Source organism: Stenella coeruleoalba (assembly GCF_951394435.1).
Source record: "Stenella coeruleoalba genome assembly, chromosome: 11".
NCBI lineage: Eukaryota > Metazoa > Chordata > Mammalia > Artiodactyla > Delphinidae > Stenella > Stenella coeruleoalba.
In genome coordinates this window covers 45485039-45513009 of record NC_137157.1, presented here as the reverse complement: position 1 = coordinate 45513009, position 27971 = coordinate 45485039, and the positions used below count along the sequence as shown (strand labels likewise).

At 40.4% G+C, this 27971-nt stretch overlaps 1 protein-coding gene across 3 annotated transcripts; it reads left to right on the top strand.

Moving 5' to 3' along the window:
- The first annotated feature begins 77 nt into the window (after positions 1-77).
- On the top strand, positions 78-19113 carry TMEM19 (transmembrane protein 19). Of its 3 annotated transcripts, XM_079938283.1 has the most exons (7): positions 78-698; positions 811-849; positions 3068-3181; positions 10500-10637; positions 11017-11271; positions 12271-12480; positions 14676-19113. In XM_079938283.1, the coding sequence occupies exons 2-7, from the start codon at positions 822-824 to the stop codon at positions 14840-14842; spliced, it is 912 nt and encodes a 303-aa protein (XP_079794409.1). In that variant the 5' UTR covers positions 78-698; positions 811-821; the 3' UTR covers positions 14843-19113. The 3 variants fall into 3 exon arrangements, with proteins under 3 accessions (XP_079794409.1, XP_079794407.1, XP_079794408.1); XM_079938281.1 differs by having other exon boundaries at positions 78-849; XM_079938282.1 differs by lacking the exon at positions 3068-3181 and having other exon boundaries at positions 78-849.
- Positions 19114-27971: the final 8858 nt, after the last annotated feature.

Here is a 27971-nt window from a genome sequence, read left to right as displayed (position 1 = left end):
CAAGGGTCCAGACTCTAAAGAGCATTACAAACGTACCAGGGCCCTGCCGACGGCAGTCCTCGCTTGGTCCTCTGGACCTTGGAGCCGCCCTTTAAACGCTCACGTAAGCGAGGCGACGCCCACGGGTGGCCGCTGCGCAGGCGCGCAGGAGGCGAGCCACGGGACGCTGACAAGCGGCGAGGAGCGAGCTGAGCTCCAGGGTCCTCGGCCCTGGCCGCCTGGACCCGGCCTCTAGGGCTGCGCGGGCGGCCGTCGAGAGTGACCGCACCCCGTCACTCGGGGCTCGCCACCGGGACACCCCAAATTCCGGCACCGCGCCTCGCCTCTCTGCATTTGCCGACCCCTAGCGTCAGCGCGTGGGCGGGCGGTGGGGGCGGAGCTCGCCCTCCCGGGCCGCTGATTGGCTGCTTCCGCTTCCCTTTCACCTTCCCGGTTGCGAAGTTCACGTGTGAAGAGACCGCGGTCTGCGAGCCCGCAGCTGTCTGAGAGGTTGCGGTTTGCTCTCGCAGGGAGGCGTTGATCTCGCTCAGGCTTCTGCGGCAGCGCCCCACCAGCCCAGTTTCCAGAAATAGTTTGGGTTTATATTATTTTCTCGGACGGTGGAAGATGTTGGCATTTATGTTCGCCTCTACACGAATGTTTTGCTGGCAACTTAAATGACTATTTTTCTCAGAAACGCGAGATATTTCCCCCCCCAGGTGTTCATACTGTTATTTTTCATGACAGATCTTGACCACAATACATACAAAAAATACATAGAGATGATAACTAATATAGTTATATTGAGTCTGATCATTTGCATTTCTTTAGCTTTCTGGATTATGTCTATGACTGCAAGCACCTATTATGGTGAGTATAAATGTTCTAAATTGTCTTTCTATAACCTAATCGGTGAAATTTAGAAAGTACCATTGTGAACGGCAAAACTCATATCTTCTGAATGGTTATAAACTGTTGTGTTTACTTAATTTCCACGGCCTGATTTGTATTTACTAACATGGAAATATGCAGTGCCTTGAACGTTTTAAAGCTTTTAGTAAATGCTGCTTGTCATAATACTAGTTATACCGGTTCCAAAATGTCTTTTATTTCATGTAATTATTACATCTAGCTTGGTGAAAAATAAGTGAGGTTAAACATAATTTTGCAAAGCAATTTTAGTGATGCTTTTAATAAGAATATTAGTAAGGAAGTTTATCAGTTTCATGTGTCCTGTAAAAAATAAAAAGTAAAATGATGATACAATGTTTAGATTTGGAAGATTTGTCTGCTGTTTGGTCACTGCAAAAGAACAGACTTGTTTTAAAGGCTGAAGCCAATTTGCATAAATATGAGGTACTCTGAACTCAAATCTTTTTTGCGGTACGCGGGCCTCTCACTGTTGTGGCCCCTCCCGTTGCGGAGCACAGGCTCCGGACGCGTAGGCTCAGCGGCCATGGCTCACGGGCCCAGCTGCTCCGCGGCATGGGGGATCTTCCCGGACCGGGGCATGAACCCGTATCCCCTGCATCAGCAGGTGGACTCTCAACCACTGCGCCACCAGGGAAGCCCTCAAATCTTTAAGATTTTGAAACTGCCTTAGAGCATAAGTATGCCTTTGTACAAACTTCATTGGTACCCCTTTATAAAAACAATACCGTTCAGTTCAAAGGAAAAGTGAAAAACAGAGTGAGAAAGTAAACTCTTATAAATGGTTTTATCATAAATGATTACCTTTTTAGACCTTAGTCCTTTTGCAAAAAAACATGTGAATAATCGAGTGCGTGTTCTCCAGGTTACACGTGCTTTCAAGGCTGTTCGTTCATAATGATTCCCAGTAGGGGATGAGGGCTCGGGTAGGAGAGGTATGTGAGAAGATTCTCCTTAATGCCAGTATTAACTATGACTTGAACTACATAGAATAAATCAGGATTTGTAAATTGAAGTGACCCCTTGGGGCCAGGCACCTGATGCAGATAAGTGAAGCTCTCCAAGGCTTTACTGTGCATATTAAGCACATGGGAACAGTTTACACTTCTAGAAATAGGATTTTCCCAATTTTTTTTTTAACATTTCACCCTCTTTGTGTTGCATTTTCCAATTTTTGATAGAAACCTGGGCACAAGCAATAGTTCACACTTTTCTTTACTATAATCAGTCAGCCTTGGTGTTTAAGAATCTGTCAGGAATGGCGGGGATTTTAAATGGGAAAGCCATGACCTGTCTAAAGGAGGTGACTTCTCTACCTGTAGTCAATTCTGCCACGTGGGCCTGAACTTCCAGTTTTTAAAAACAGAAAACAAGAATCTGGATTTTTATACGAAATTTCCTAAACTTTAAATATTGATTCAAACTGAAAAAAATTATGCTAGCTAAACAAAACATCTGTGAGCTGGATGCAACCTTTGGAAAAATCAGTTGCTAACCTTTGCGTCCTGAGTTGTGTAGCCTGTGGGAGGATTTAAAAAAATCTCTGTGAAAGGTAGAGAGAGGAATAATTGGATCCTGTTAAGAAAGGTATTTGTTCTATACAGTTCTTGAGAATGAATACATGCCTCCTTTCCAAAAAAATAAAGAACCAGAGCTTCATTTCAGATCTCCAAATATCTATCAAATACCCATTATTATAAATAGTTGTAAATGGTTCTCTAAACTTGGACAGGACTTATTTGGTCATTCCCCACTAGGATTGTCTCTCTGAAAATATATAATTCTCAACATGAATATTTTACTTTGGTGTCTTTATCTCAGTTTCTCTACTTACCACAGTATTTTAATCCAGAATGCAGTTATCAAAACTTGCAGCTGGGCTTCCCTGGTGGTGTAGTGGTTGAGAGTCCGCCTGCCGATGCAGGGGACGCTGGTTCGTGCCCCGGTCCGGGAAGATCCCACATGCCGCGGAGTGGCTGGCCCCGTGAGCCATGGCCGCTGAGCCTGCGCGTCCGGAGCCTGTGCTCCGCAACGGGAGAAGCCAAGACAGTGAGAGGCCCGCGTACCGAAAAAAACACAAAAAAACAAAAAAACTTGCAGCCAAAGGTAACCTGTGCAGGCTTCATACAATTTATGCTCTACCTTTATAATTTTTCAGGTAACTTACAGCCTATTTCTCCTTGGCGTTGGCTGTTTTCAGTTTTTGTTCCCGTTTTGATCGTCTCTAATGGCTTTAAAAAGAAAAGTCTAAATCATAGTGGGGCTTTAGGAGGTATGTTTTTCTTCTGAATGTTTAACCATATAATAAGTGCTTGCTTATATAATTTAAACTCATGTTTTCTAAATTCTGAATATATGAGCCTATGAATCACAATGTTGCATATTTTAGACAATGATAAAGTTATGCATTACTCAACTTTACTATTCTGTCAAAATTTCAGATACTAACATACCCTTTTAGTGTGATGTACAAATTGAACCTTGTAATTGATAACAACTAGATTAGTAGGATAGACTTTTGAGGACCTTGGTTATTCTGCTCCTGAGTTGGTTTAAATTTTCTGCTAGCGGAAACATTGGAACATTTTTCCTCAAGGTAAAATAGAGGAGCCATTGAGAAGAATAGCACTTGGAAATTGCTGTTAATAGCCTGAGGCAGAGTAGTCCCAACTGAGTATTCTTGATTCATTCTTCAGAGTTGAGATGGGGACAGGCCATTTATTTATTCTTCTAGCAAATATTTGTTGAGCAGTTACTGTGTGCCACTCTTCTAGAAACTGGGGATATAGCTGATTTCAGATTTTATGGAACTTTTATTCTTTAGTACAGATAGATAATAAACAAATAAAATACATAAAACTTTTAATATAACGATAAAGTTTATGAGAAAAATATTAAAGATAATAAAGTGTGTATATTGGGGAATGTGGGGCATTCTTCTGTGGATAGGGTCTGGATTAACCTTTCTTCTAAAGAGGTTGTTTTGAACTGGGACCTGAAGAAGTCAGAAATGAGAAGATCTGAGAGAAGCATGTTGCGCTGACAGACAAGTAGAAAGGCCCTGACATGTTCAAGCCTGGCTTGTTCAGGTGTGAGAATAAGGCTCATTTGACTGGAAAATAGGAAGAAAAGGAAAAGTAGAGTAAGATAAAGTTGAAGAAGTGGGTAAGGGCCAGATAATACAGGGCTTATCAGGACACAGTAAAGATTTTATCCCAAACTAGAATCCCCCCTGCCTTGAACCAGGGGATTGATGGGATCTGATCTGACTTTGGGATTTTCATATCCTACCAGTGTTATAAGCCCCAAGACATGAGGATTCCCCCCCACCACCACCACCAAATACTTCCTGTAGGCTGAGATCACTACAGGATAAGGATTATTTAGAACTGGCAGGTCTTGAAGCTGCCTACCTAGCCTTCAAAATGCTGATAATCATTAGCCCTAATGCACTGTGGAGACACCCTATCCCCTCTGTGTTCACATACAGCAGATGTTTCATGAAGTTTTATAAACTAGAGCAGGCCTTCACGGAGGCAATATAGCCTGATAAGTAAAAGAACAAGCACTAGAATCAGGCAGGATGAGTTTGAGTAATAGTTATGGCTTTGGAAAAGTCACGTAACCTCTCTGTACCTCAGTTTTCAGAGAAATGGGTTTTTAATATCTAACCTAGAAATTAACACAACATTGTAAATCAACTATACTTCAATTTTTTAAAATTTCAAAAAATAAATAAATGCTTCCTGTGCATAAAAAAAATTTAACCTAGAGAAGGACAAATCATGAAAGTAATAAAGCTTAAACTTCATGGCATTTCATTTACGATGGTACCTTTCAAGGTTCTAGGAAGAGCCCTAGCAGTGTGCTCTCATGGTCTTCTTGTTTTGTAAATTTTACAGAGGTAAAAGATATTTTTGTGCTTTTTTTTTAAAAAGAGGGCCCCCAATTTATAAGCATCAGGACCCACAAAATCTTGATCCACCCCTGATTTCATTCTTAGGATTGCAGTAAGAATTAAGTGAGATAATTACTATAAAGTTTTTAGCTCAGAGCCTAGCACATAGCCAACATGTATAGGGTGCTTTTTATTATTAGGCACAGTTCTTCAGAATCATGCTCATTTTCCTTCTTCATAATTGAGATACATTGTTCAAGTTCTGTTGAGAAATTGAGAAATCTGTTGTTAGCACTTTGAAAGTAATTACTCATTTATAACAAATAATTTGAGCAATCTCTATTTGAATATAACAATATAGAGTTATGCTTTGCTAAAAATGTCCTTTCTCAGGTAGCCTTGCCTTGGTTTTCATTGTTCTTGACCTGTGGGAAGAAGCGTCAAGTTCTTCTTGAAGTACTGTCTTCCTTTGGCTTCCATGCTGTATATGATCCTGTTTCTCCTCTTACTTTTCTGATCTCCACTTTTTTTTCTTTCCTACTACCATTTCCTTTTCTGCCTCCTGGCCCTTTGGCCTCTACTCCTCTCCTACCTGGCTTGATTTAGAATTAGAAGATGTAGGGACTTCCCTGGTGTTCCAGTGGTTAAGACTTCGCCTTCCAGTGCAGGGGGAGCAGGTTGGATCCCTGGTCGGGGAGCTAAGATCCCACATGCCTTGTGGCCAAAAAACCAAAACATAAAACAGAAGCAATATTATAACAAATTCAGTAAAGACTTTTTAAAAAAAGAATTAAAAGATATATATTTGAATTGTAGCATTGCCATCTGCTATCTTTGTGAACTTGTCCATGTCACGTAACTCCTCAGAGACTCACTTTCTTCATCTCCTATGAAATAGGTCCTTATGGGCTTATTGGTGAGGCTCAAACAAGATAATGTGTGGGACAACATATCTTTTTAAACTATAAAGTATTATACAATAAACTCCCCAAAGACACGGAGTGTATCATATTCTTCTGTGTCCTAAACTTTTTTGAATAGCGCTACATGCTCTTATAAAAGTGCTTAGGAAATATATGTTGATTGATTTTAAAACCACTACCCTTTTCCTAGTCCTTGCATTCTGTGGAATTTTGGTATCTTTTTTGTTTGGAGCTTTTTTTTTTTCCTTAAGGACAAAAAACTGTAATGTTGATTCAAGGTATATCATAGTACTTGGGAATACTGTCCTGAAGTATAACTGCAAGTCACTTAAACTTTGTGTTATAATTTTCCATCAAATTAGAGGGAATAATATTATCTATAGCATTGACTTATCATGAGGAGTCATACGTGTAAAATGCTTAGCACAGGACCTGGCACTCATAAAATAGCAACATGTATTTTATAAATGTTAGTATTGTTTTCCTTCCACAACTACTATTACAGTCATAGGAATTTTACTAAGGTTTGCCATACCATGTCTTTAGTGTGCTTGGGATTGAGAAGAGTTTCAGAACTTCCTCAGGATCTGGGTATTTAGAGTCCTCTGTGACACAGGAACATATACCTCAGTGTTGAAGGAAGAGGGGAGGGGTTGAGGCATTGCTTAGGGTGGACACTGAAGTGAAGGGCTCTTGTCTCCTTGAGAGAAAGAATGCTTCTAGAATAAGGAGAGGATCACATGAGGGGTTATGTGAGAATGAACTTGTAAACTGTAAAGCACTGTGCAGGTGATTTGCTCCAAGAAAGTGTTGTCTAGTCTAGTTTTTCAGTGTGTTCCTTTGAACATGTCTGTGTGGACAGTTTGTCATCAGTCTCTGGGCTTGACAAGTGTAAATTTAATTTCACTTGCCAAGACGCTTAGGCTTAATGGTTTCCCATTTTTTTTATTCATTCATTCAACAAATATTTAGTAAGGGTCCCCTGTATGCCAGACATTGTTCTGGGCACTGAAGGCTTAGTAATGAACAAAATAGATAAAAATCCCACTGTCAGACAGATGATAAGTAAGATGGGTTTGAGGCATTTAATCCCCAGAAGGAGATGCTGTAAGTGTAATGGAAGTGCACAGCCAATGAGGTGTTGTCAGGAAGGGCCAGTGGTTGTGCTCTGTGTGTTCTCACAAGGATGGCCTTACCTCTTTGGTTATCATAATTCGGGTCTGGCGTTCAGTCTTTTGAAATAGAAACCTCATTCTATCAGGTACCCAGAGTTGATTAGAGCCAAGAAAACTGGTTTATGTTGCCATTGTTATAAGAGACTAATATATGAGCCAGAATGCTACTTTATTAATCTGATAAAATATAGAACTACTGGGCCAACTGGAATACAAACATCACTGTTCAGACATGTCCAGTTCTTGCAGTCAGACCACTTGAGAAGTCAGATTGTAATGAGAAGGTTGCTTTGGCAGAGTACAGAGTCTGAGAAACAGTCAGTAATGCAAATCCACAGGTCAAACAGTCCTGTCCCTTATATAGTATTTACGTCTGCCAACCTCTGGTTCTCTTGGCCTTCATATTCTATATTTTGGGCTAACCAGCCTTCTTTTGATTCCCATAGTCTTTCTGTAGGCAAATTACTTATAATATAATTGATTAGGTTTGAGTTTATTAAGTTATAAAATTCCAGTCCTACCTTTCCCTTTCCTGTCTCCCAGATATTATTCCCAGGTCCCCTTGGTTGGAATTTTGGGTAACTCTACTCCCACTATCAAAGACATTTGTAGACAGTGTTGTTTTACTTCCCTAGATGGCATCTGCCAGTTATAGAATTTACCTGTTTTAAGCTCAGAAGGCAGCCATAATTCTTGAGTCTTCACAGTCTTTGGGAGCATCCGATTGTTATGCAAATTAACTCCTTAGCACGGACGATTAAAGATGATAGAGGTGGGTTGAAGAGGTGGAAAAGACACCAAGTGGAGTTAGCAGTTACTAATCTAAAAGTTGTCATAACTGGGAGATGCAAAAAGTTCTAAGATATTTTTTAGACTACATAAAAGAAATCATTCCTTCAAAGCACATTAGCTTCAATTTATTTCCTCATTCCGAACCTGTCATCAACTTGAACACTGATCACTTCATGTGATATTTTGAGGTGTTTGAAGTAAAAAGGATGTAGATTCCTTTTTGTAGCATATCAGTGTAGGTTTTTTTAGGGCCATCTCACTTTGGGTGTGCTTAAGACTGTGGAACAAATTGTTAACAGTGACTGACCATGGAGAAGGGATGGGAGTGGCAGTGGTGAAGGAAGGAGGCACTTTGACTTCTGTATGTTTTGGCTTTCCCCTCCAATACCCATGTAGTAATTTTGTAATAAGTTTAAAAACAATTGAAAAACTTAAAGGTTGGGTAACATAATAATATTCATCTTTGTTATTATAATAATAACACAATTGCAATAATAATGATGTTCTTGTTGAGGTTTTGCCACTGTAACTGCCATTATTGCCAATGATATTAGGTAACATTTATTACGGGCCTCTTACATGCTGGGTTTATAATAAGCATATTATAAAAATTATCTCATTTAACTTTTCACATCAAGCCAGTGAGGTAGGAATTATTCTTCTTCTTAATACACCAATGAGAAATTGAGGCTTAAAGTTAGGTAACATCTAGTCATGCAGAAGTAAGTGGAAGAGTCAAGATTTTAACTCGAGACTGTTCAACTCCAGAGCTGAAGCACTTTATTTTACTTTATACAGCATTATAGCGATTTCTTGCACTCTCAGTAAAAAAGTACTAAACACAAGTAAAATGCCAATAACCGAGTATCTCTGGATGGATCAATCAGTCAGGATGGAGCTAACCAATAGAAAATTTCCTATTGCTACAGAAATAGGAACCTGGTCCCTTGTTCTATTATTTAATACTTATTTATTAAATACATGGTAACTTATTTAATAATTATTTAATATCTATTCTGTTACTTAGTAGAACTTTGCTTATTGTGTTATTTAATAAAAATAAATCTTAATATAGCAAAACTCAATCTATTTATCTTAAGAGTTCCAGAGAGCAGAAATTGTCAACCATGAACCCCATGGTTGCCACTCTTGGGTGCCACTGATCTGAGTACTCAGTGGCAGACTAGCACATTCTCTCCCTGAAAGAAGGAAGATAAAATTGTCAAAAGTGTGCTTGAAATTTCAAAATCACATATAGAGAATGCTACCTTTTGTGTAAGGAAGAAGGAAAAATAAGAAAACATGCATATATCTGCTTATCTTCATAAAAGAAAACACAGGAATGATAAACTGGAGAACAATGATGTTGAATACATACAAAGAATGGAAAGAGAGCAAAATATAGAGGGAGGGGCAGAAGGGACATGGGAGGAAGTGACACCTCTCTAAATATACCTTTTTGTATAAGTGTGACTTTTAAAAGCATGTTTAAGAATATCAGTGAAGTTGGGAAGGGGGGGGATCTAAAACTGAAAGCAAACTAAAACAGATGAACCCAACTGTATTTTAAATGAATACTATAAGCTCACTGAAGGGAGAAAAAGAAAAAGAGTAACTTATGGACCCAGTATTTAACTATATTCTTTATTCCTTCAGTCTGGGGTTACAGGAAGGGGAGAATTACAAATTACTATTTTTAGTAGGTTTGTTTGTGTTGTAGTATGGGTGAAGCAATTCTAAAACAGTTTTTTAGATGTAATAGAGATTGAGCAGATGAGTGAAATTGTCATTGTTGTTTGAGGCCAGAGTTCTAACTAAGGAAAAAGGCATACAAATATGGAATGGGGAAAAGCAAGAGAGAACCTGTGGAGATAGATTGGAACTGGAGTTACTGGTGTGATCTTGTGATTCCCCAAATATTTATGTGTATGTGTATATACATGTGTATGTTCCCATATATAAGCATGCATATATATGCATGTGTGTATATTTGTATGTGTGTGTATTCACTTGCTTTGTCCACAAAAAGCAAATATACTAGAACACACCATAATCCTAGATTTTGACCTCTGCCCTCCATTCCCCACTGTAATGAACCAGAGCTCCTCAGAGAAACGGCTGCTTCTAGGGCTGGGGCAAGGTAGGTCTAAGATGAGCCTTGAGCATTTTGTTATGCCCAAAAGAAAAGAAATGCTAAAAAAAAAAAAAAAAGAGGGAAAGAGGGAGATCATGTCACATGAATGCTGTCTTGAGCTCGTCTCACTTGTCTGATATTAGTATAGCCACTGCTGCTCTCTTTTGGTCACTTATTTGCATGGATTATCTTTTTCAATCCTTTTACTTTCAGACTATTTGTGTCTTTGGATTTAAAGTGAGTCTCTTGTAGACAGCATATAGTTGGACCACGTATTTTTATCCATTTTGCCAATCTCCATCTTTTGATTGGATCATTTAACCCATTTACATTTAAAATAATTACTAATAAGGGGAGACTTACTTCTGTCATGTTGGAATTTGTTTTCTATATGCCTCTCTCTCCCAGATTTACTCTTGGATGCTCTATTTATTGAATTTTCCTTGTAAAGTAGAAAAACATCCCAGGCTATGGGGGGAAAATGTAAAAAATAGAAACTTGAAAGACCCTATACTGTTTGGTAATATCTTAGTTGGTAAAAATGTAAAGGTATGGGAAATGAACATTTCCAGTTATAATATGAAAATAATTGAAAAAAATCATTCTTTTTTTCACAGCATTAATGTATGGACTAAGTGTAATTTTGTGTATATATGTGTTTCTTTCAGGGCTCGTGGTTGGATTTATCCTAACCGTTGCAAATTTCAGCTTTTTCACCTCTTTGCTGATGTTTTTTCTTTCTTCCTCAAGACTCACTAAATGGAGGGGAGAAACAAAGAAACGTCTAGATTCAGAATACAAGGAAGGTAGAATGAATTACGTTTAACGTTACTTAAAATAGGAACCTTTATTTCATCTTAACATATCATAAGCTTTTAATCAGAACATGTTTAGACTATTGAAACATAAATTTTATGAGAATTACTTTAGTAGTAGCCTGATATAGTTTATTATTACTTTACCACAATAGCAAATAACAGCAGAATTGTAGAAATACTGAAGTCTATCATTCATTATTCTAAAACAATATAGAATGTGGGCAAAGTTACCATCCCACTTTTAGTCATTTTTGAAATTTTAGTCATTTTTCTTTTAAGTTTTGAAATGTAAGTTCCTAAAAATGCATGATTTTCCTCCTGAGGAGAAAACGTTTTTTGTCCTTTTCATTCCCTTGTTTGTTCCTAGGTGGGCAGAGGAATTGGATTCAGGTATTCTGTAATGGAGCTGTGCCCACAGAGCTGGCCCTGCTATACATGATAGAAAATGGCCCTGGGGAAATCCCAATAGATTTTTCCAAGCAGCACACTGCTTCTTGGATGTGTTTGTCTCTCTTGGCTGCACTGGCCTGCTCTGCTGGAGACACATGGGCTTCAGAAGTTGGCACTGTTCTGAGTAAAAGCCCACCGAGGCTGATAACAACCTGGGAGAAAGTTCCAGTAGGTGAGTCTTTATTTAAGTTTCTTTAAAAAACAAAAATGGGGAGACGCAAGAGGGAAGAGATATGGGAACATATGTATATGTATAACTGATTCACTTTGTTATAAAGCAGAAACTAACACACCATTGTAAAGCAATTATACTACAATAAGGATGTTAAAAAAAATGAACAAAAAGCCTCTTGATTTATTGTGTTTCTTATTTAAAAGCCTTTTAAGAATTTCAGTTTGTCTCCTTAATTGGAAAATCGCTATAGGATATTAAATCGGTGATAATAAATAATATTTGCAGGAAGTGTTAGTAATTCCTAGATAAATGATATAGAAACATAGAGATTGGCCCACAGGCTTATCAGTGGGAAAGGAAAAGGAAGGAAATGATACAGTATTTCTTGGGAGCCTGTTATGTGGTTAGTGCTTCAATGTATATCTCATTTCCCCCTTATCATTATCAACTACTACTACTACTAGTACTGCTACTAGTACTTTATCATTGTCTCCTCCTCCTTCCTCTCATTTTGCTTCTTTTCCCCTTCATCATCATCATCATCATAATAACAGTTAACATATTTGAGTACCTACTATGTGCAAAGCAGTGTTCTAACTGCTCTCCATGGATTACTGTTTACTCTTAATAACCATGTGAATTGGTCCTTTTATTGTTTACATCTTACAAATGAGTAAACTAAGGCATAGAGAAGTTAGGTAACTTAGTTAAGTAACTTAGTTACTTCACCACAGTAACCAGACTTGGAAATGACAGGACTAAGATTGAAACCAGGCAGTCTAGCTCTACTAAACTATTCCACATCACTGCTTAGAATGTCAGGAGTTACTGAGGAGAAAAGCCTGTTTTCTAAGTAGGATGGTCTTTGGATTGCATCAAAGTGAACCCTTTCTTTAAATTCGTCTTGATTAGATAGGTACCAAAATATTTTGCTTTTTTTGACTTTATGTGTTTGCTGATTGTTAACTAGATGATTTTATCCATGTTCTTCTTTAGGGACCAACGGAGGAGTTACGATGGTGGGCCTTGCCTCCAGTCTCCTTGGAGGGACCTTTGTGGGCATTGCATACTTCCTCACGCAGTTGGTTTTTGTTAATGATTTAGACATTTCTGCTCCTCAGTGGCCAATTATTGCATTTGGGGGTCTGGCTGGATTACTAGGATCAATTGTGGATTCGTATTTAGGAGCTACCATGCAATTTAGTGGTAAGAACATTACCTTATTGTTGTAACTTATTGGTGTATTAAAGAAATGGGAACTCAGCCATGCACACTGGTGGCAGGGCCTAGCTGCTACAAAGAAGGTATGTTTTAGACAACACTCATGTTTATGGGCAAAAAATTCGAGGACTGTATTTTTGACTAATTGTATAATAAGTTATTTTAGTTTTTTTTTCTGTGGAAAGTGTAGAGCATTACAACAAGGATTTTTAATGTAGGGTTGTTTTTTTCACCCATGCTGTTGACTGTTAAATGCAGTAGTCTGATCATGACACTGAATAAATGTGTCCTTAAAAAAAATGGGGGGAGGGCTTCCCTGGTGGCGCAGTGGTTGAGAGTCCGCCTGCCGATGCAGGGGACGCGGGTTCGTGCCCCGGTCCGGGAGGATCCCACATGCCGCGGAGCGGCTGGGCCCGTGAGCCGTGGCCGCTGAGCCTGCGTGTCCGGAGCCTGTGCTCCGCAACGGGAGAGACCACGGCAGTGGGAGGCCCGCGTACCGCAAAAAAAAAAAAAAAAAAAAAAAAAATGGGGGGACTTCCCTGGTGGTCCAGTGGTAAAGAATCCGCCTTACAGTGCAGGGGATGCAGGTTCAATCCCTGGTCAGGGAACTAAGATCTCACATGCCGTGGGGCAACTAAGCCCACGTGCCATGACTGCTGAGCTTGCACGCGTCAACTCGAGAGCCTGCGTGCCACAAACTACAGAGCTCTAGTGCCCTGGAGCCTGCACGCCACGACTAGAGAAGAGAAAACCCACACGCCACAGCTAGAGAGAAGCCCGTGCACCACAACGAAGAGCCTGCGTGCTGCAACTAAGTCCCTACGCAGCCAAAAATAAATAAATAAATAAATCTTTAAAAACAGAAAGAAATGGGGAAGAAATATGGAAAAGGAAAAAAAAGAGATGTGATAATAAAAACAATTGCCAAGACACAGGTTGTTGGGGGACCCAGAATGAAAGAGCAAAGTCTCCATCATTTTGAATTTCTCATTCTTTTGTGTCAAATTGATTGAAAGAGAATTACTCCTACAGAGCAGTGAGTAGAAGCTATGCAGGGAAGATAGGATAGTGCAGGAGACAGATGCTTTTGCTTATGGGACTTTACCTAATCCCACGGACGCAGAATTTTGGAGTCAGATCATTATAATGTCCCTCCTTCCATTTATTTTCCAAGTCCATTTGAGAAATAATTATTCTAATAATCTGACTCTACACATATGATGTACTTTTCTACTGTGACATCATGTTTGCTATCCTCCCCACTGAGTTTTTAGTCCCACTCAAGATATATGAGAGAGTCCGTTTTCTCCAGAATTTTCTGTGCTTTGCATCTAAGGCTCTCCTGTCATGTCAGTGTACTGACATGTTCTGTTAGGTGTGTATTTGCTCCACCCTCTAACCAACCATGTTTTCTCCTTTGATTCATCCAGTGAAGAGGCTAGACATCTGGAGAATGGTTCCCTGAATACAGTGCTCCCAATTCTCTTCATGTCCCAAGATAATCGACTTGTCCTTCCACTCCCCTTTCCACCATCAGAACATTTGTTCTCTCAGGTTCATTAGTCTTATCTAGATGCTGAGGAGGAAGCAATCTGATTTTAATTTATACTAAAGGGTTAGTAACCATATATGCACACGCATGTGCACACACACACCCATTACACGTTTTTGTAAAGAGCCTAGGTTTTATTCTAAACTGGGCTCTAACTGGGAGGTTTCTGATCATATTGAGTGGGTTGGGGAAAAAATGGGCTGGGGAGCAGATTAGATTCATCTTTGTGTGCCTTCTTTGTGTAGGCACCTTGCTACTCCTGGGTATCCATTGTAGAGGCTCCTATTCTCAGGAGTCTCACAGGTTGGTCCTAGGAGGGGGAGCCACTGGGAAGGCAAGCCCTGTCTGCCAGTTTCATGCCATCTCTGCTTTTCAGTTTCTCCCTTCTACTTTGGAAAGAATTCCAGCATTGTTGAGAGAGCAGCATTGAGGTGTATTGAAACCCATTTATTCAAAGAGACCTTTTGTAATCATGGGTTCTGTATCACTCATCATATACATTATTCTCTAAAGTCATTTTACGAATGGCTGAGAATCTTTGAAAGATTATCTCCTTTGGAGGAGAAAGCTAATTTTTTTTTTCAAGTCATTTGGATTTTCCACCTCACTTGCTTCTTTTTCATTGCAGGTTTGGATGAAAGCACTGGCATGGTGGTCAGCAGCCCAGCGAATGAGGTGAAGTACATAGCAGGGAAACCCATTCTTGATAACAATGCCGTGAATCTGTTTTCTTCTGTCCTTGTCGCCCTCTTGCTCCCAACAGCAGCTGCTTGGGGTTTTTGGCCCAGACAGTGAATTTTATTTCATTTACTAAAGTTAAAACTTCGGTAAATTCAGCTAAATTTGCAATTCCAAGTCTCATCCCAAGAAGAGTAATTGTAATGACAAAGCAGAAAGGCCAGCTTCTCCTCTATTCCATTACAATGGAACTCCACGTTTTTCCTCTCTCTGAACTCCATTGTAACAACTAATATCTTTTTGGTGAAAGACAAGGCTTATAGAATTTATGCATATTTTTCTTCTGCTGAATGGAACTTGAGCCGTGAAACTATAATGTCCCTATATATTGAACTGAAAGTTCCTGCATGGTAGATATAAATTTTATTTTGTTTGTTTAAATCAGTAAAGGGACTAAAAGTAATAAAAGTTTTAAATGGCTCAGTTGTGGCAGAGAAATGTCACCATGCCAATTATCCAAATGTTGTATCTGTTTTAAGTATTTAAACCGATGTGTGTGGAAGCCTGAATAAGTGTAGTATCCTGGACTTCTCCCATTACTTGCCATTTATTATTGTAAAAAGTGTGGAGTTGGGGGCGGCTGGGCCCATGAGCCATGGCCGCTGAGCCTGCACGTCCGGAGCCTGTGCTCCGCAACGGGAGAGGCCACAACAATGAGAGGCCCGCGTACCGCAAAAAAAAAAAAAAAGTGTGGAGTTTGGTTCCTGGTGAGCTGTGAGGTCTACTCCACGTTTGTTCTTCCTTCCTCAGGGTTAGTGATGAAAAAAAGTAAATGTCTTTTTCATGTGACCATTAGAATGCATGAAAAAAATTTATTTTTAGGTAAAGGAAAAGAGATACGTCAAAAAATATGCACCTTACTATATGTTTTAGTTTGTCTCTGAGCAGAAATTACCTTGAATTTAATATTTTTAATGTATTTTCTAGCTTTCTTTGAAATTTGTCTAGGAATCTGATTTACATTGGCATCTTGACCAGTTAAAGAGTCACTGGAAAATTATTGCAATTATTATTTCATTTGCTGTCCTAGAATTCACTGGAAAATGCTATGATTTCCTATTATGTACCTTCTAAGTTGTGCTCTCCTTTACATATAGCCTCAAACAAAGTGAATTCTGCTTTTCAGTTTTGTTCTTCACTTTGATGTACGTACTAAAGGGGTTTAACGTCGTATGGATTATTGTGCTAAAGTATTTGGAAATAGTTCTCATGTGATTTCCATACCTTTCTTCCCCTTCCCCTTCTGCATTCATAAAAAAATTGAGGAGAGATTGCATGAATAAGCCACTGTCAGAGTGGAGAAAGCTTTACTTTCTTTGTTGGTGAACCTGCTACAGTGATTATCTAGAAATGACTTGGTTAAGGAAGAATTTTTTTTTTTTTTTTTTTTTTTTGCGGTACGCGGGCCTCTCACTGCCGTGGCCTCTGCCGCCGCGGAGCACAGGCTCCAGACGCGCAGGCTCAGCGGCCATGGCTCAAGGGCCCAGCCGCTCCGCGACACGCAGGATCTTCCCGGACCAGGGCACGAACCCGTGTCCCCTGCACCAGTAGGCGAACTCCCAACCACCGCGCCACCAGGGAAGCCCCAGGAAGAATTTTTTAAAAAACAGTTGACACAAAAAAAAAAAAAAAAAAAAACAGTTGACACACTTAAGCCTTAAGCCAAGAAACTCAGTGGGTCGCAACCCATCTGCTTTGTGTATACATTAGCATCACCTGAGCATCTTTACAAAAATTACTTGTGTCTGGGCTTCACCCAAAGATTGTGTCTGGTCTGGGGTACAGCCTGGGTACTGGGACATTTTAAATCTCTGGCTGCCCATTAGAGTCATGTAGGGAGTTTTTTAAAACGCTGTTGTCAAGGCTCCTTTCTAGACCAAGTAAATCAAAATGTCTGAAAGTGAGACCCATGCATGGGTCATTTTTAGAAAGCTCCCTCCCTGGGATAGTCTAATGGTTAAACAGGTTGAGAACTACTAAATAAGAATATCCATGCACAAATGTCCAATCATTGTGTTGTACACCTGAAACTAATGTCGTATGTCAATAAAAAAAGATAAAAAAGAAGAGAATATCCTATACCTAAAAGTCTCAAAAGAGTGGGAATTTTCATTTTTATGCAGACAACTATTAGCAGCAGTGCCGTGTGCTGTCTTTATGGATGGATAGCTTCAGGTAATTATACAGTCTTAGAGCTACATCACTTACCAGATCATTCCTGTGGCAGTTTTTTGTGCAGCCTCTTTACTCCTACAGCTGTTCTAACATGCCTCTTTTCTCTTTTCCTGGAGATTCATCCTCATGACATACTTTGGGGCAAAAATACTCATTGGAGCCATTTGGGGTTTGGTAGAATCACCACGTCAGTAACACTTGGGGACATACTGCTTCACAATCCTTTGTTTGAAAACCTAGGGTGAGTTGTGTTTTAGAATCAAAATTTTTCAGATTTTAGAAAGTGATAGGGTACCTATAAAATATTTTACTCAATAATCCCAAAAGAGGGCTTCCCTGGTGGCGCAGTGGTTGAGAATCTGCCTGCTGATGCAGGGGACACGGGTTCGAGCCCTGGGAGGATCCCACATGCTGCGGAGCAACTAGGCCTGTGAGCCAAAACTACCGAGCCTGCGCGTCTGGAGCCTGTGCTCCGCAACAAGAGAGGCCGCGATGAAGAGTGGCCCGCACTGCCACAACTAGAGAAAGCCCTCGCACAGAAACGAAGACCATCACAGCAAAAATAAATAAATTAATTAATAAACTCCTACCCCCAACATCTTCTTTAAAAAAAACAACCAAACAAAAAAATCCCAAAAGAGTCTAGGATGGCACCCATTATCAAACGCAAATACCACCAGTAAGTGTGTTAACTGAGACTATGAGAGCTTCAGATCAGGTCAGATCAGTTTTTGTCGCAGAATTTAGGAAGAAACTTTCTGTTTTCAGAGCACTTTGGGATATGATAAGTGTAGATTTTTTTTAAAATGAAGCACTTTAAAAAAAAACTTATATGTATCTTACTGAAACAGTAAACAGTTTGTGTAAAAAACACTTCTCATGGAAAGAGCTCCATGTAGCTGTATGATAAAATAATGTGTACTACTGCCTACCTAGGCAGCTTACAGGCATATATACTACTTCTTGCCATACTGTCACACAGTAGAAAAGAGCAAGGTGTATGTGGCTCAGGGCAGCTCCCGAAGGAGAGCTTTGAAGACTTGTCAAATGGAGCCGACAGAACAGTGAACTGCTACAACAGGTCATTCCATTCCTAGCTTTTCTCATTACTTCAGTTATCTATGCCTCAGCCTAGGGGCATATGTCTCTTTCTTTACTTTTTTTTGCCGTACGCGGGCCTCTTACTGTTGTGGCCCCTCCCCTTGCGGAGCACAGGCTCCCGACGTGCAGGCTCAGCGGCCATGGCTCACGGGCCCAGCTGCTCCGCGGCATGTGGGATCTTCCCGGACCGGGGCACGAACCCGTGTCCCCTGCACCGGTAGGCGGACTCCCAACCACCGCGCCACCAGGGAAGCCCCATATGTCTCTTTCTTATTTCTAGCTGCTTTACATGTAGGATGCTGGCTTCAGAAATGCCAGCCTCATCCCAATTAGGTATAGGCCTAGTATAGAGAAAAATCATGTGCGGTGACATATTGCAGACTTTGCCACATGCCTGCAATATGAACAGCTGCCGCATGTTTGCATAGTGGGTGACCTGCAGCCCCCATCATCTCATGTTCCTGATGCCATCGCAACGAGAAAAGACTGTACTTAGCTACCAAATCCCAGGTGGCTTGCACGTGGTTTAAACATGAAAACACAATTATGCAGCGTAACTATGGAGTACTGTTGCTATAACTCCAAGTGGAACATTTGGAAACTGAACTGAACATTTTTAAAATATGTAAGTGTTTAATATATGTATGTTTGTTAAGTTATTTGACGCTAATCAGTTCTCCCTTTAAGAATCACTGAAAGTTGATAATCAGGAACATATTTCTGGAAGAAAATTAAAAAAACGGTTTAGCTACCTGAATTTCAGAGGACTGAGATGACGCCAGCATTTCTCAATCATGTGATGCAGTTTTAATGGCTTTGGAACTAAGGAGTCAGGAACTGATTGTAGAAGGAGTGAGGGTGAAGCCAGGTTAGCAGGGCAAGGTTCCTGAAATTATTTTCCCTGCCAAGACTAGAATGTTCATTCTTTTACATTTATCATAACCACCCCCTTCGAAACTTATTTTATACATGTGGCAACTCTTTTTTTTAATGTTTGGAGTTTTTTCTCTTTTTTTTAAATGCATAGTTAATACCCAGAATCTATCCTTCTTTTTAAAAAATTACAACATTAGAGGTAAAACTAAAATATGCTTTGCCTCCACTCCTCAGCAAACCTAGCTTTCTCCCACCTTCCCCAAGATAACTACTGCTAGAAATTTGAGATATTTTCCACGTAACATTTGTTTTGAGTGTACTTTAACATATATTCTTCTTTTTTTTTTTTTTTTGCGGTAAGCGGGCCTCTCACTGTTGTGGCCTCTCCCGTTGCTCCGGACGCGCAGGCTCAGCGGCCATGGCTCACGGGCCCAGCCGCTCCGCGGCATGTGGGATCTTCCCGAACCGGGGCACAAACCCGTGCCCCCTGCATGGGCAGGTGGACTCTCAACCACTGCGCCATCAGGGAAGCCCTAACATATATTCTTCTTAATCAGTGAAGTGTTGTTATAATTTGTACTATCATTTTGCTGCTTCAAGTCAGGTACTTACACCCAAGAAAAACCTGTTTAGGAAAAAAGATTAGAAGGATGTATACCAAAACATTAATGTGTTATCTGTTAAGATTACAGATGATTTTTATTTTTGTTAAGGTAAATAATTTTAAGTTTATGGTATATGAATTATATCTCAATAAAACTGCTATTAAAATACTTATACAAAAATAATTTTAAATACTTTCCTAAAAAGTCTACAGTCAAATATGTTTCTTCTACAAATCAAAAAATGCTCAAAGTAAACAAAATAATCTCTGGGAATAACCCCTCTTCCCCACTACCCTTCCCCATTGTTATTTTAAATGGTATTCCTTCTCTTTATAAAAGACCTTATTAGCAGTGAATTTAAAAGTAAAATGGGGTTTAGCGCAACATAAATCCAGTGCAACATTCTCTTGGTGTCTCTATGCCTTAGGCACTGTGTCTGAAGCTGGTGAATCAAAGATGAAAGAGGGCTTCCCTGGTGGCGCAGTGGTTGAGAGTCTGCCTGCAGATGCAGGGGACGCGGGTTCGTGCCCCGGTCCGGGGAAGATCCCACATGCCGTAGAGCAGCTGGCACTGTGAGCCATGGCCGCTGAGCCTGCGCCTCCGGAGCCTGTCCTCCGCAATGGGAGAGGCCACAACAGTGAGAGGCCCGCGTACCGGAAAAAAAAAAAAAAAAAAAAGATGAATGAAACAAGGACTGTGCCATCCATGTGCGATGAGAGGGGAAGACAAATGTATGTAACTAGCATGTTGAACAAATATGACATGTGGTCTGTGATTTTTCAAAGTGACTTTATTTTTTTCAAAGTGACTTTATTTTTATCTTCTACTGGCCCTTTAAACTTCCCATAACCTTATATAAAAACTCCAGCAAGCCATGAACATTTCTTCTTATTCTTAGAAACAGGTAGGAGAACAGGTGAACTGTGAAAGAGCAAAGAACCGTGTTCCCCTTTCCCACTGCAGGCTTCCAGCTAAAGCAGGTCCAGGGTGAGGGTTGGGATTTGTTTTTCTTTGGTTTTGGGTTTGGGTTTTTTTGGCTTTTGTTTTTTAACCCAGGTTTGCCTATTCTAAATGCTGAATTGAGACTTTCAATAAACTAAAATTTTGCTGATGCTGGTTGACTGTTTGCCCCCCAAATTCATATGTTGAAATCCTAACCCCCCAACGTGATGGTGTTAGGAGATGGGGGCCTTTGGGAGGTGATTAGGTCATGAGGTGGAGCCCTCATGAATGGGATCAGTGTTTTATAAAAGAAACCCCAGAGAGCTCTCTTGTCCTCTCCACCACGTGAGGACACTTGAGAAAATGGCCATCTGCAACCCAGAAGAGGGCCCTCACAGAATCTGACCTTGCTAGCACCCTGATCTTGGACTTCTAGCCTCCAGAACTGTGAGAAATAAATTTCTGTTGCTTATAAGTCACCCAGTCTCTGGTATTTTTGTTATAGCAGTCGGAACAGACTAAGACACTGCTGTAGAAGTGGGAAGGGAGATAGAGGCAGGAAGAAGATAAATCTGTAATGACACTTTTGCCTCTCCAGGCATGGCAGATGGCAAAAGCTGGTGATATTGGATGAGTCTGGTATAGAAGGTTAAAATTGGTATTGGCTTGGGGGTGCTTTTGTGGGCTATTTGGAGGTTTCCTGCTGAGCCCCTCTTTTACAGTTCTTACACCAGCAGATGCATCTCTAGTTCAAATGGTTGCTTGCATCAGTTATCTATTAATGCAGACCACCCCAAAACTTAGTGGCTTACAGCAAAAACTATTTTCTCAGTTTGTGGCTGGCTGTTTGGGTTGGGCTCAGCTGGGCAATTCGATTTTACGTGATGTCAGCTGGGCTCACTCACCCGTGTTTGCAGTCAGTTGACAGGTCCGCTGGGGGGCTAGTTTTGATGGCCTCATGTGTATGACTGACACCTTGATGCTGACTCTTGGCTGGGCTTATGTGACCCATCTGTCATCCTCCAGTAGGCTTCTTGATGACACAGGCGTTCCAAGAAGGATAAAGTAGGGGCTGCAAGTTCTCTCAAGGCCTAGCCTTAGAAGTCTCATGATATCATTTCTGCGGCAGTTATTGGCCCAAAATGTTAAAAGGTACTTAGATTCAAGGGGTGGGGAAATGTACTCCACCTCATCGTGGAAAGAGTAGTAGAGTCACACTGTAAAGGAGAAAGGTGACAGATGTGATGCACTGGGGGCCATTATTCTAACAAACTACCACTGTTACTTCTCAGCTCCTGGGCATCTAGCCTCTTTCCGCTGTGGTGTTCTCACCTCTCAGGTAACTGTATTGGATAGGATTCAAGACAACCTCATGATTAGGTTTCACCAGGTGAACTTCATGTGCTCCATGGGGAAAATCCCTTGCTTTGACAACCTCTGAAAGTGCTAGCCAATCTCAGTGCAATCTCTGGCTTTACCATCAAAGAGGAGTCAGGCACTTTCTTGCCCGCTGGAGTCCCAGGTAGGAGTCAGCCCCCAGGATGAATGTTGGCTTTAACTTTCTCAGGCATGAGTCAGGCACGGGCCATCTCTCTCTCTCTCAACTAAACGAAACACTCTCCAAAGGTGCACTTGAAGTTTCGTCCCCAGGTTGGGGACTCACAGCCCGGCTACCACTCCCTCTAAAGAAACTGTTCACTACTCTCCTCACAGAAGCTTTCTCTTCTCTGGCCCCATTTTATAACTCGGGTCTGGCTGAGGAGTCTAGGAGTTATGCAACAGGTTGTCAGCTTCTCTATGGAAGGGTGTGTGTGTTATCCTTACTTTAGTCTCCTGATGTCAATCATAGTAGCATCTCCATCAAAACCAGGCAGTTAGAATCATTTGCATCCTAACACCATGTGTTCACATATGTTACGATGTGTGGCTAGTATATAGCAAGAGTATGACAAAGGCAGTGAGAACCCTGCCACTAGCTGCTTGGGTGATGTGGGAACACCTGGCAGAGAACATTAAGTGGGACATTACAAGATGAGTAAAAGTTTGCCAAGTCAAGATGGTGGGGACTCCCTCCCAGAGGGTATGACAACACATCCAAATACTGAATTGCAAAGGGTGTGACATTTTTGAGGGGAAAAAAAAGTTCGCTCTGACTAGAGATTAGGTAGAGGGAAGTTGTATGAAATGAGACTAGAGAGGTAGTTTGAGATCCATTTGTAGAGGGCCCTAATACTAGCTATATGACCTTGGGGCAAAACATAGTCTTTCTGTATGGAAAATGGGGTTAATAGGTATACTTCATTTTCACATATTGTTGATATCAAATCAGTCATGTGAGTGAAAAGCCTTTGAAGAAATCATGTGTTGTAGGCAGAATAATGGTCCCCAGAAGATGTCCATGTCCCAATCTTTGGAGCTTGTGACAACCATACCTGGCAAAGGAGGCTTGCAGACGTGATTAAGCTTAAGAACCTTGAGGTCGGGAGATTATCCTGGATTATCCTGGTGGATCCAGTCTCCTCACATGCTTCCTCAAAAGTGGAAAACCTTTCCTGGCTGTGATCAGAGAAAGAGATGTGACAACAGAAGGAGGGTCAGAGAGATGCCGGTTTTGAAGATGGATGAAGGAGGCCACAAGCCAAGGAATGTGGGCAGCCTCTAGAAGCTGGAAAAGGCAAGGAAACGTGTTCTTCCCTAGAGCCTCCAGAAAGGAAGGTGGCCCTGCTGACACCTTGATTTTACGACTTCTGACCTTCGGAACCGTAAGGTAATAAATCTGTGTTGTTTTAAGTCACTAAGTTTGTGGTAATTTTTTCAGCAGCCACAGAACTAATAGACCATGTCAGCTTTGAAAGACAGCATAATGCAGCACAGGCTCGGAGCTAGACTGTCTGGGTTCAAATCCTAGCTCTGCCACTCACTAGCTCCATGACCCTGTTTACTTAACCTCTCTGTGTCTTAGATTCTTCATCCATAAAATGGGGCTATTGTTGCTGTGAGGATCAAATGAGTTCAGTCTTCTGACATACCTAGCACAGTCTCTAGCATATAATATGCAGTCTGTAAATGTTATCATTACTAGTTGACACATCTAAAGTGCCATGCAAATGCAAGTTGCTTCTACTTTTATATTTGGTATTATTGTTCTTATTCTATGAAAAAGATAACTCCCAATATTATATGAATGAACTGGGTTCATGTAATTCATTTTGCAAGAGAGAAGAAAAGTATATTTTTTTACATCAAAATATATTAACCAAAACCTCATTCTTAAACTTTTGGGATGATTTTTCTCCTAATGAGATAATGGGTGCCTAATAGTAAGTACAAGTCTCCCTATGCTGTTTAGACTTATTAAGGTTATTTCCCTACTCATGCTTCATGCATCTGGGCCATCTGGACTATTAATAGTCCCAGAATATATCCTATGCTTTTCGATATCTCCATGTTATTCCACACATTCTTACTAGAGGGTTCTTGCTTCTGTTCTGGCAGGAATTTCACTGACATCTGTGAGAAGACATATGTACTTCCACATGATAAATTAGATCCTTGAGTGATAGGATTAGGGAAAATAACCTCTGTGTCCACTTTCCAAATTCCTTTACTCTTTTACTTAATTTCCACCTCATATCCCACCCCCACATTCCTACCTTTAGAGCCTTTGAGGGAAGAGACAAGAGCTATTACAAAAAGTAGGAGGTGCTGTCTAAATATCCAGATCACCATGGTCCCTGCTGGGCTTCCATCTGGTAGAAGAAGAGAAACATCAACTCGCTTGAGAGGAAATGTCTTTGAGCCATCTTTGTGTCATACTTGCTGTCCCACTTTCCTTAAGAACTGGATGGCTCTCACCAATTTTTACATAATGACAGGTTAAAATGTGCTCCTGTAAGATTTTTCTCACTGCCCACCTCCCACCACCACATTTTTGTGTTCCCAGTTATAATCAGGGTTGCTAAGATGACTTAGTATGCAATTCATAATGCAGCCTTCACACGACACAAATGCTCTTATAATTAGCACTGTAAAACAAAAGAAGCGATACACTTTTACACAAAGGAATTGGAAGCTTGTTACACAAAACAGTTTGGTTTTAGTTTTTCAACTTCTAAGTTTGGGATTTTCAAACACATACAAAGTAAACAGAATAATATAATGAGCCCTGGTATATCCATCTCCCAGCTTCAACAATTATTGACATTCTACCATTCCTGTTTCATCTATACTGCCACTCACTCCCAGTCGTCACCTGATTTTTTTCTTATGGTTCTATTTTTTGAAGTAAGTCTTTCTACATTGGAACACAAATATTTTTAACTGTATAACTTTGACAAATGATACACCCATGTGAAGCACACCCTTTCAAGATATAGAACATTTCCATCACCCCAGAAATCCCCTTGTGTCGTTTCCTGTCAATTCTTCCTCTTCCCAGGGGTAATAACCGTAAAGTAGTTTTGCCTGTTCTAGAACGTCATACAAATTGCATACAGTGTGTACTCTTGTGTCTGGCTTTTTTTTTTTTCATTATAAGGTCTGAGGTTTATCTATATGGTTACATGTGTATGTAATTTCTTCTCATCGCTAAAAAGTATTCCATTGTATGATGTCATAAACAACCTCTAAGATGGCCCCTGGTTTAGTCCCCTTTCATATTGAATAGAGTTGGCCTGTATTATCAATAGGATATGGAAGAAATGATAGTATGTGACTTCTGAGGCTAGTTCATAAAAGACATCACAGCTTCTACCTTGCTTTCTTTTGGATCACTCATTTCTGGGGAAAGTCAGCCTTCCTGTCACAAAAACACTTAAGCAAGCAGTGGAGAAGCCCACATGGAGAGGAATTGAGAGCTCTTGTCAACAACCAGCACCATGTGAAGTAAATCCTCCAGTACTCTTCAAGCCTTCAGCCTGGCCAAAATTTTGGCTGCAACTTCATAGGGACTCCACCTAACTAAGATGCTCCTGAATTCCTGACCCACAGAAACCATGTTCTTGAGAGATGTTGGTCTGTAGTTTTCCTTTCTGGTTTGGTATTAGGGTAACGCTACCCTCATCGAGTAAGCTAGGAAGTGTTCCCTCTGCTTCTATTTTTTTTGTAACAGATTATAGAGAACTGGTATCTTTTGTTCCTTAAATGCTTGGTAAAGTTCACCAGTGAAACCGTCTGGGCCTGGTGGTTTCTATTTTGGAAGATTATTAATTATTGATTCAATTTCCTAAATAGATGACCTATTCAGATTATTTCTCCTTGTGTGAGTTTTAGTAGATTGTGTCTTACAAGGAATTGGTCCATTTCATCTAAGTTATCAAATTTGTGGAAATAAGAGTTGTTTATAATATTCCTCTATTATCCTTTTAGTGTCTATGAGATTGGTAGTGATGGTACCTCTTTCCTTTCTGTTATTAGTAAAAGTCTTTCCCCATGTCAAAAGCTAGAGGAGGCTGGAGTTGGGTATTTCCCCATCCCCAGGAGGGTTAGGCTTGGTGAAATCGCAGTCACTTAGGTTCTAGTAAAATAGTTTTCCTTGAGGGACAACCTTGGTAAGGAAAACTGAAAGCTCTGGGCATATTTTAAATGATTACTTTTCTCCTCCCCCTGGAGGGATTTTCTCTGATCTTTACAGTGAGAATTTGGTATGGCTCTTGGAGGTAAAATTCAGGAAAGTATGGGGCTTCCCTAATCCGGGGCCCCCTAGGAGTTTTTAACTCTCAGGCAGTCTACACTGAGCTTCCAGCAGTTTGTTAATTACAGTTTAAAGTTTTTCAATTTATATTGGCTCCAGCTGCTGGCTTTTGCTCCTGGGCTGCTGCTCCCTGTTAGCTGTGATTCTCTGTATCCACCTGTCTGTCTCTCCAGTTTTGGGGGAAGTAGTTTGCCCTGTGACCTTGGTTCTTTGATAAATCAAAGAAGAGTTGTAGATTCTGTTAGTTCAGCTTTTTCCTTGTTGTCAGATGAGAAACTTGAATCCACCAATGTGGTTTTAACCCTTATGTTAACCATTTACAAACTGTGTGATAAGCCTAATTTTCTTTTTTAATTAATTAATTTATTTATGTATTTATTTTTGGCTGCGTTGGGTCTCTGTTGCTGCGTGCGGGCTTTCTCTAGTTGTGGCGAACAGGGGCTACTCTTCGTTGTGGTGCACGGGCTTCTCATTGCGGTGGCATCTCTTGTTGCGGAGCATGGGCTCTAGGCGCACGGGCTTCAGTAATTGTGGCACGTGGGCTCAGTAGTTGTGGCTTACGGGCTCTAGAGCACAGGCTCAGTTGCTCCGCGGCATGTGGGATCTTCCCGGACCAGGGCTCGAACCTGTGTCCCCTGAATTGGCAGGCAGATTCTTAACCACTACGCCACCAGGGAAACCCAAGCCTAATTTTCTTATCTGTGAATAGTTACTTTGCAAAGTTGCAAAGAGATTTGGAGTTCATGTATGCAAAGCACTTGTAGAGGAATTTAATGACTGGTAGCTTTATTACTGATTGATGGTACACTTTTCTGAGGAACTGGGCACGTTCCAAATAGTAATCCAGTCTGAACTAAAGATTAACAAACTTTCGAAACAATTAAGCCTTTAGTCACTTCTGCTTTCACTTGAAAACTGAAACTCAGTTCAGTTTCCAGTATCTTCTAGTACTCACTTTACATTATTGTACAGTAAAAATTGTTTTTCTGAATGATGACTGAATTAAACTTTCATTTATTCCATATATCTAAATTACTTTCTTGATCCTCTTGTTTTATATCTGCAGCAGCAAATCACTTAATGCTAGAAAGTTCACTGGACTGAGAAATGGGAGAAATGAGACCAAATCCTAATTCTAGCACTAATTAGCTGAATGATTTTGGGCAAGTCACTTAAATGCTTGAGTGTCAATTTCTTTATCCAAACCACAACCTATTCGAAATGGACGATCAAAAACTCCTTTCAGGACTAAATTTCATTTATTAAATATTTATTCATGAGCTATTGGTTGTACAGATCTTCCTTGACTTATGATGGGGTTACATCCTGATGTACCCAATGAATACTGAAAATATCATAAGTTAAAATGCATTTAATACACCTAACCTACCAAACATCATAGCTTAGCCTGGCTTACCTTAAACGTGCTCAGAACACTGACATCAACCTACAGTTGGGCAAAATCATCTAACACAAAACCTGTTTTATAATAAAGTGTTGAATAGCTCATGTAATTTATTGAATACTGTACTGAAAGTGAAAAAACAGAATGGTTATCTGGGTACAGAACGGCTGTGTCGGTTGTCTACCCTCACAGTTGTGTAGCTGACTGGGAGCTTCAGCTCACTGCCACTGCCCAGCAACACGAAAGAGTATCCTACTTCATATCGCTAGCCTGGGAAAAGATCAAAATTCAAGGTTCGAAGTATGATTTCTACAGAATGTGTATCACTTTTGCACCATCGTAAAGTAGAAAAATTGTAAGTCGAACCATCGTAAATCAGGGACTGTCTGT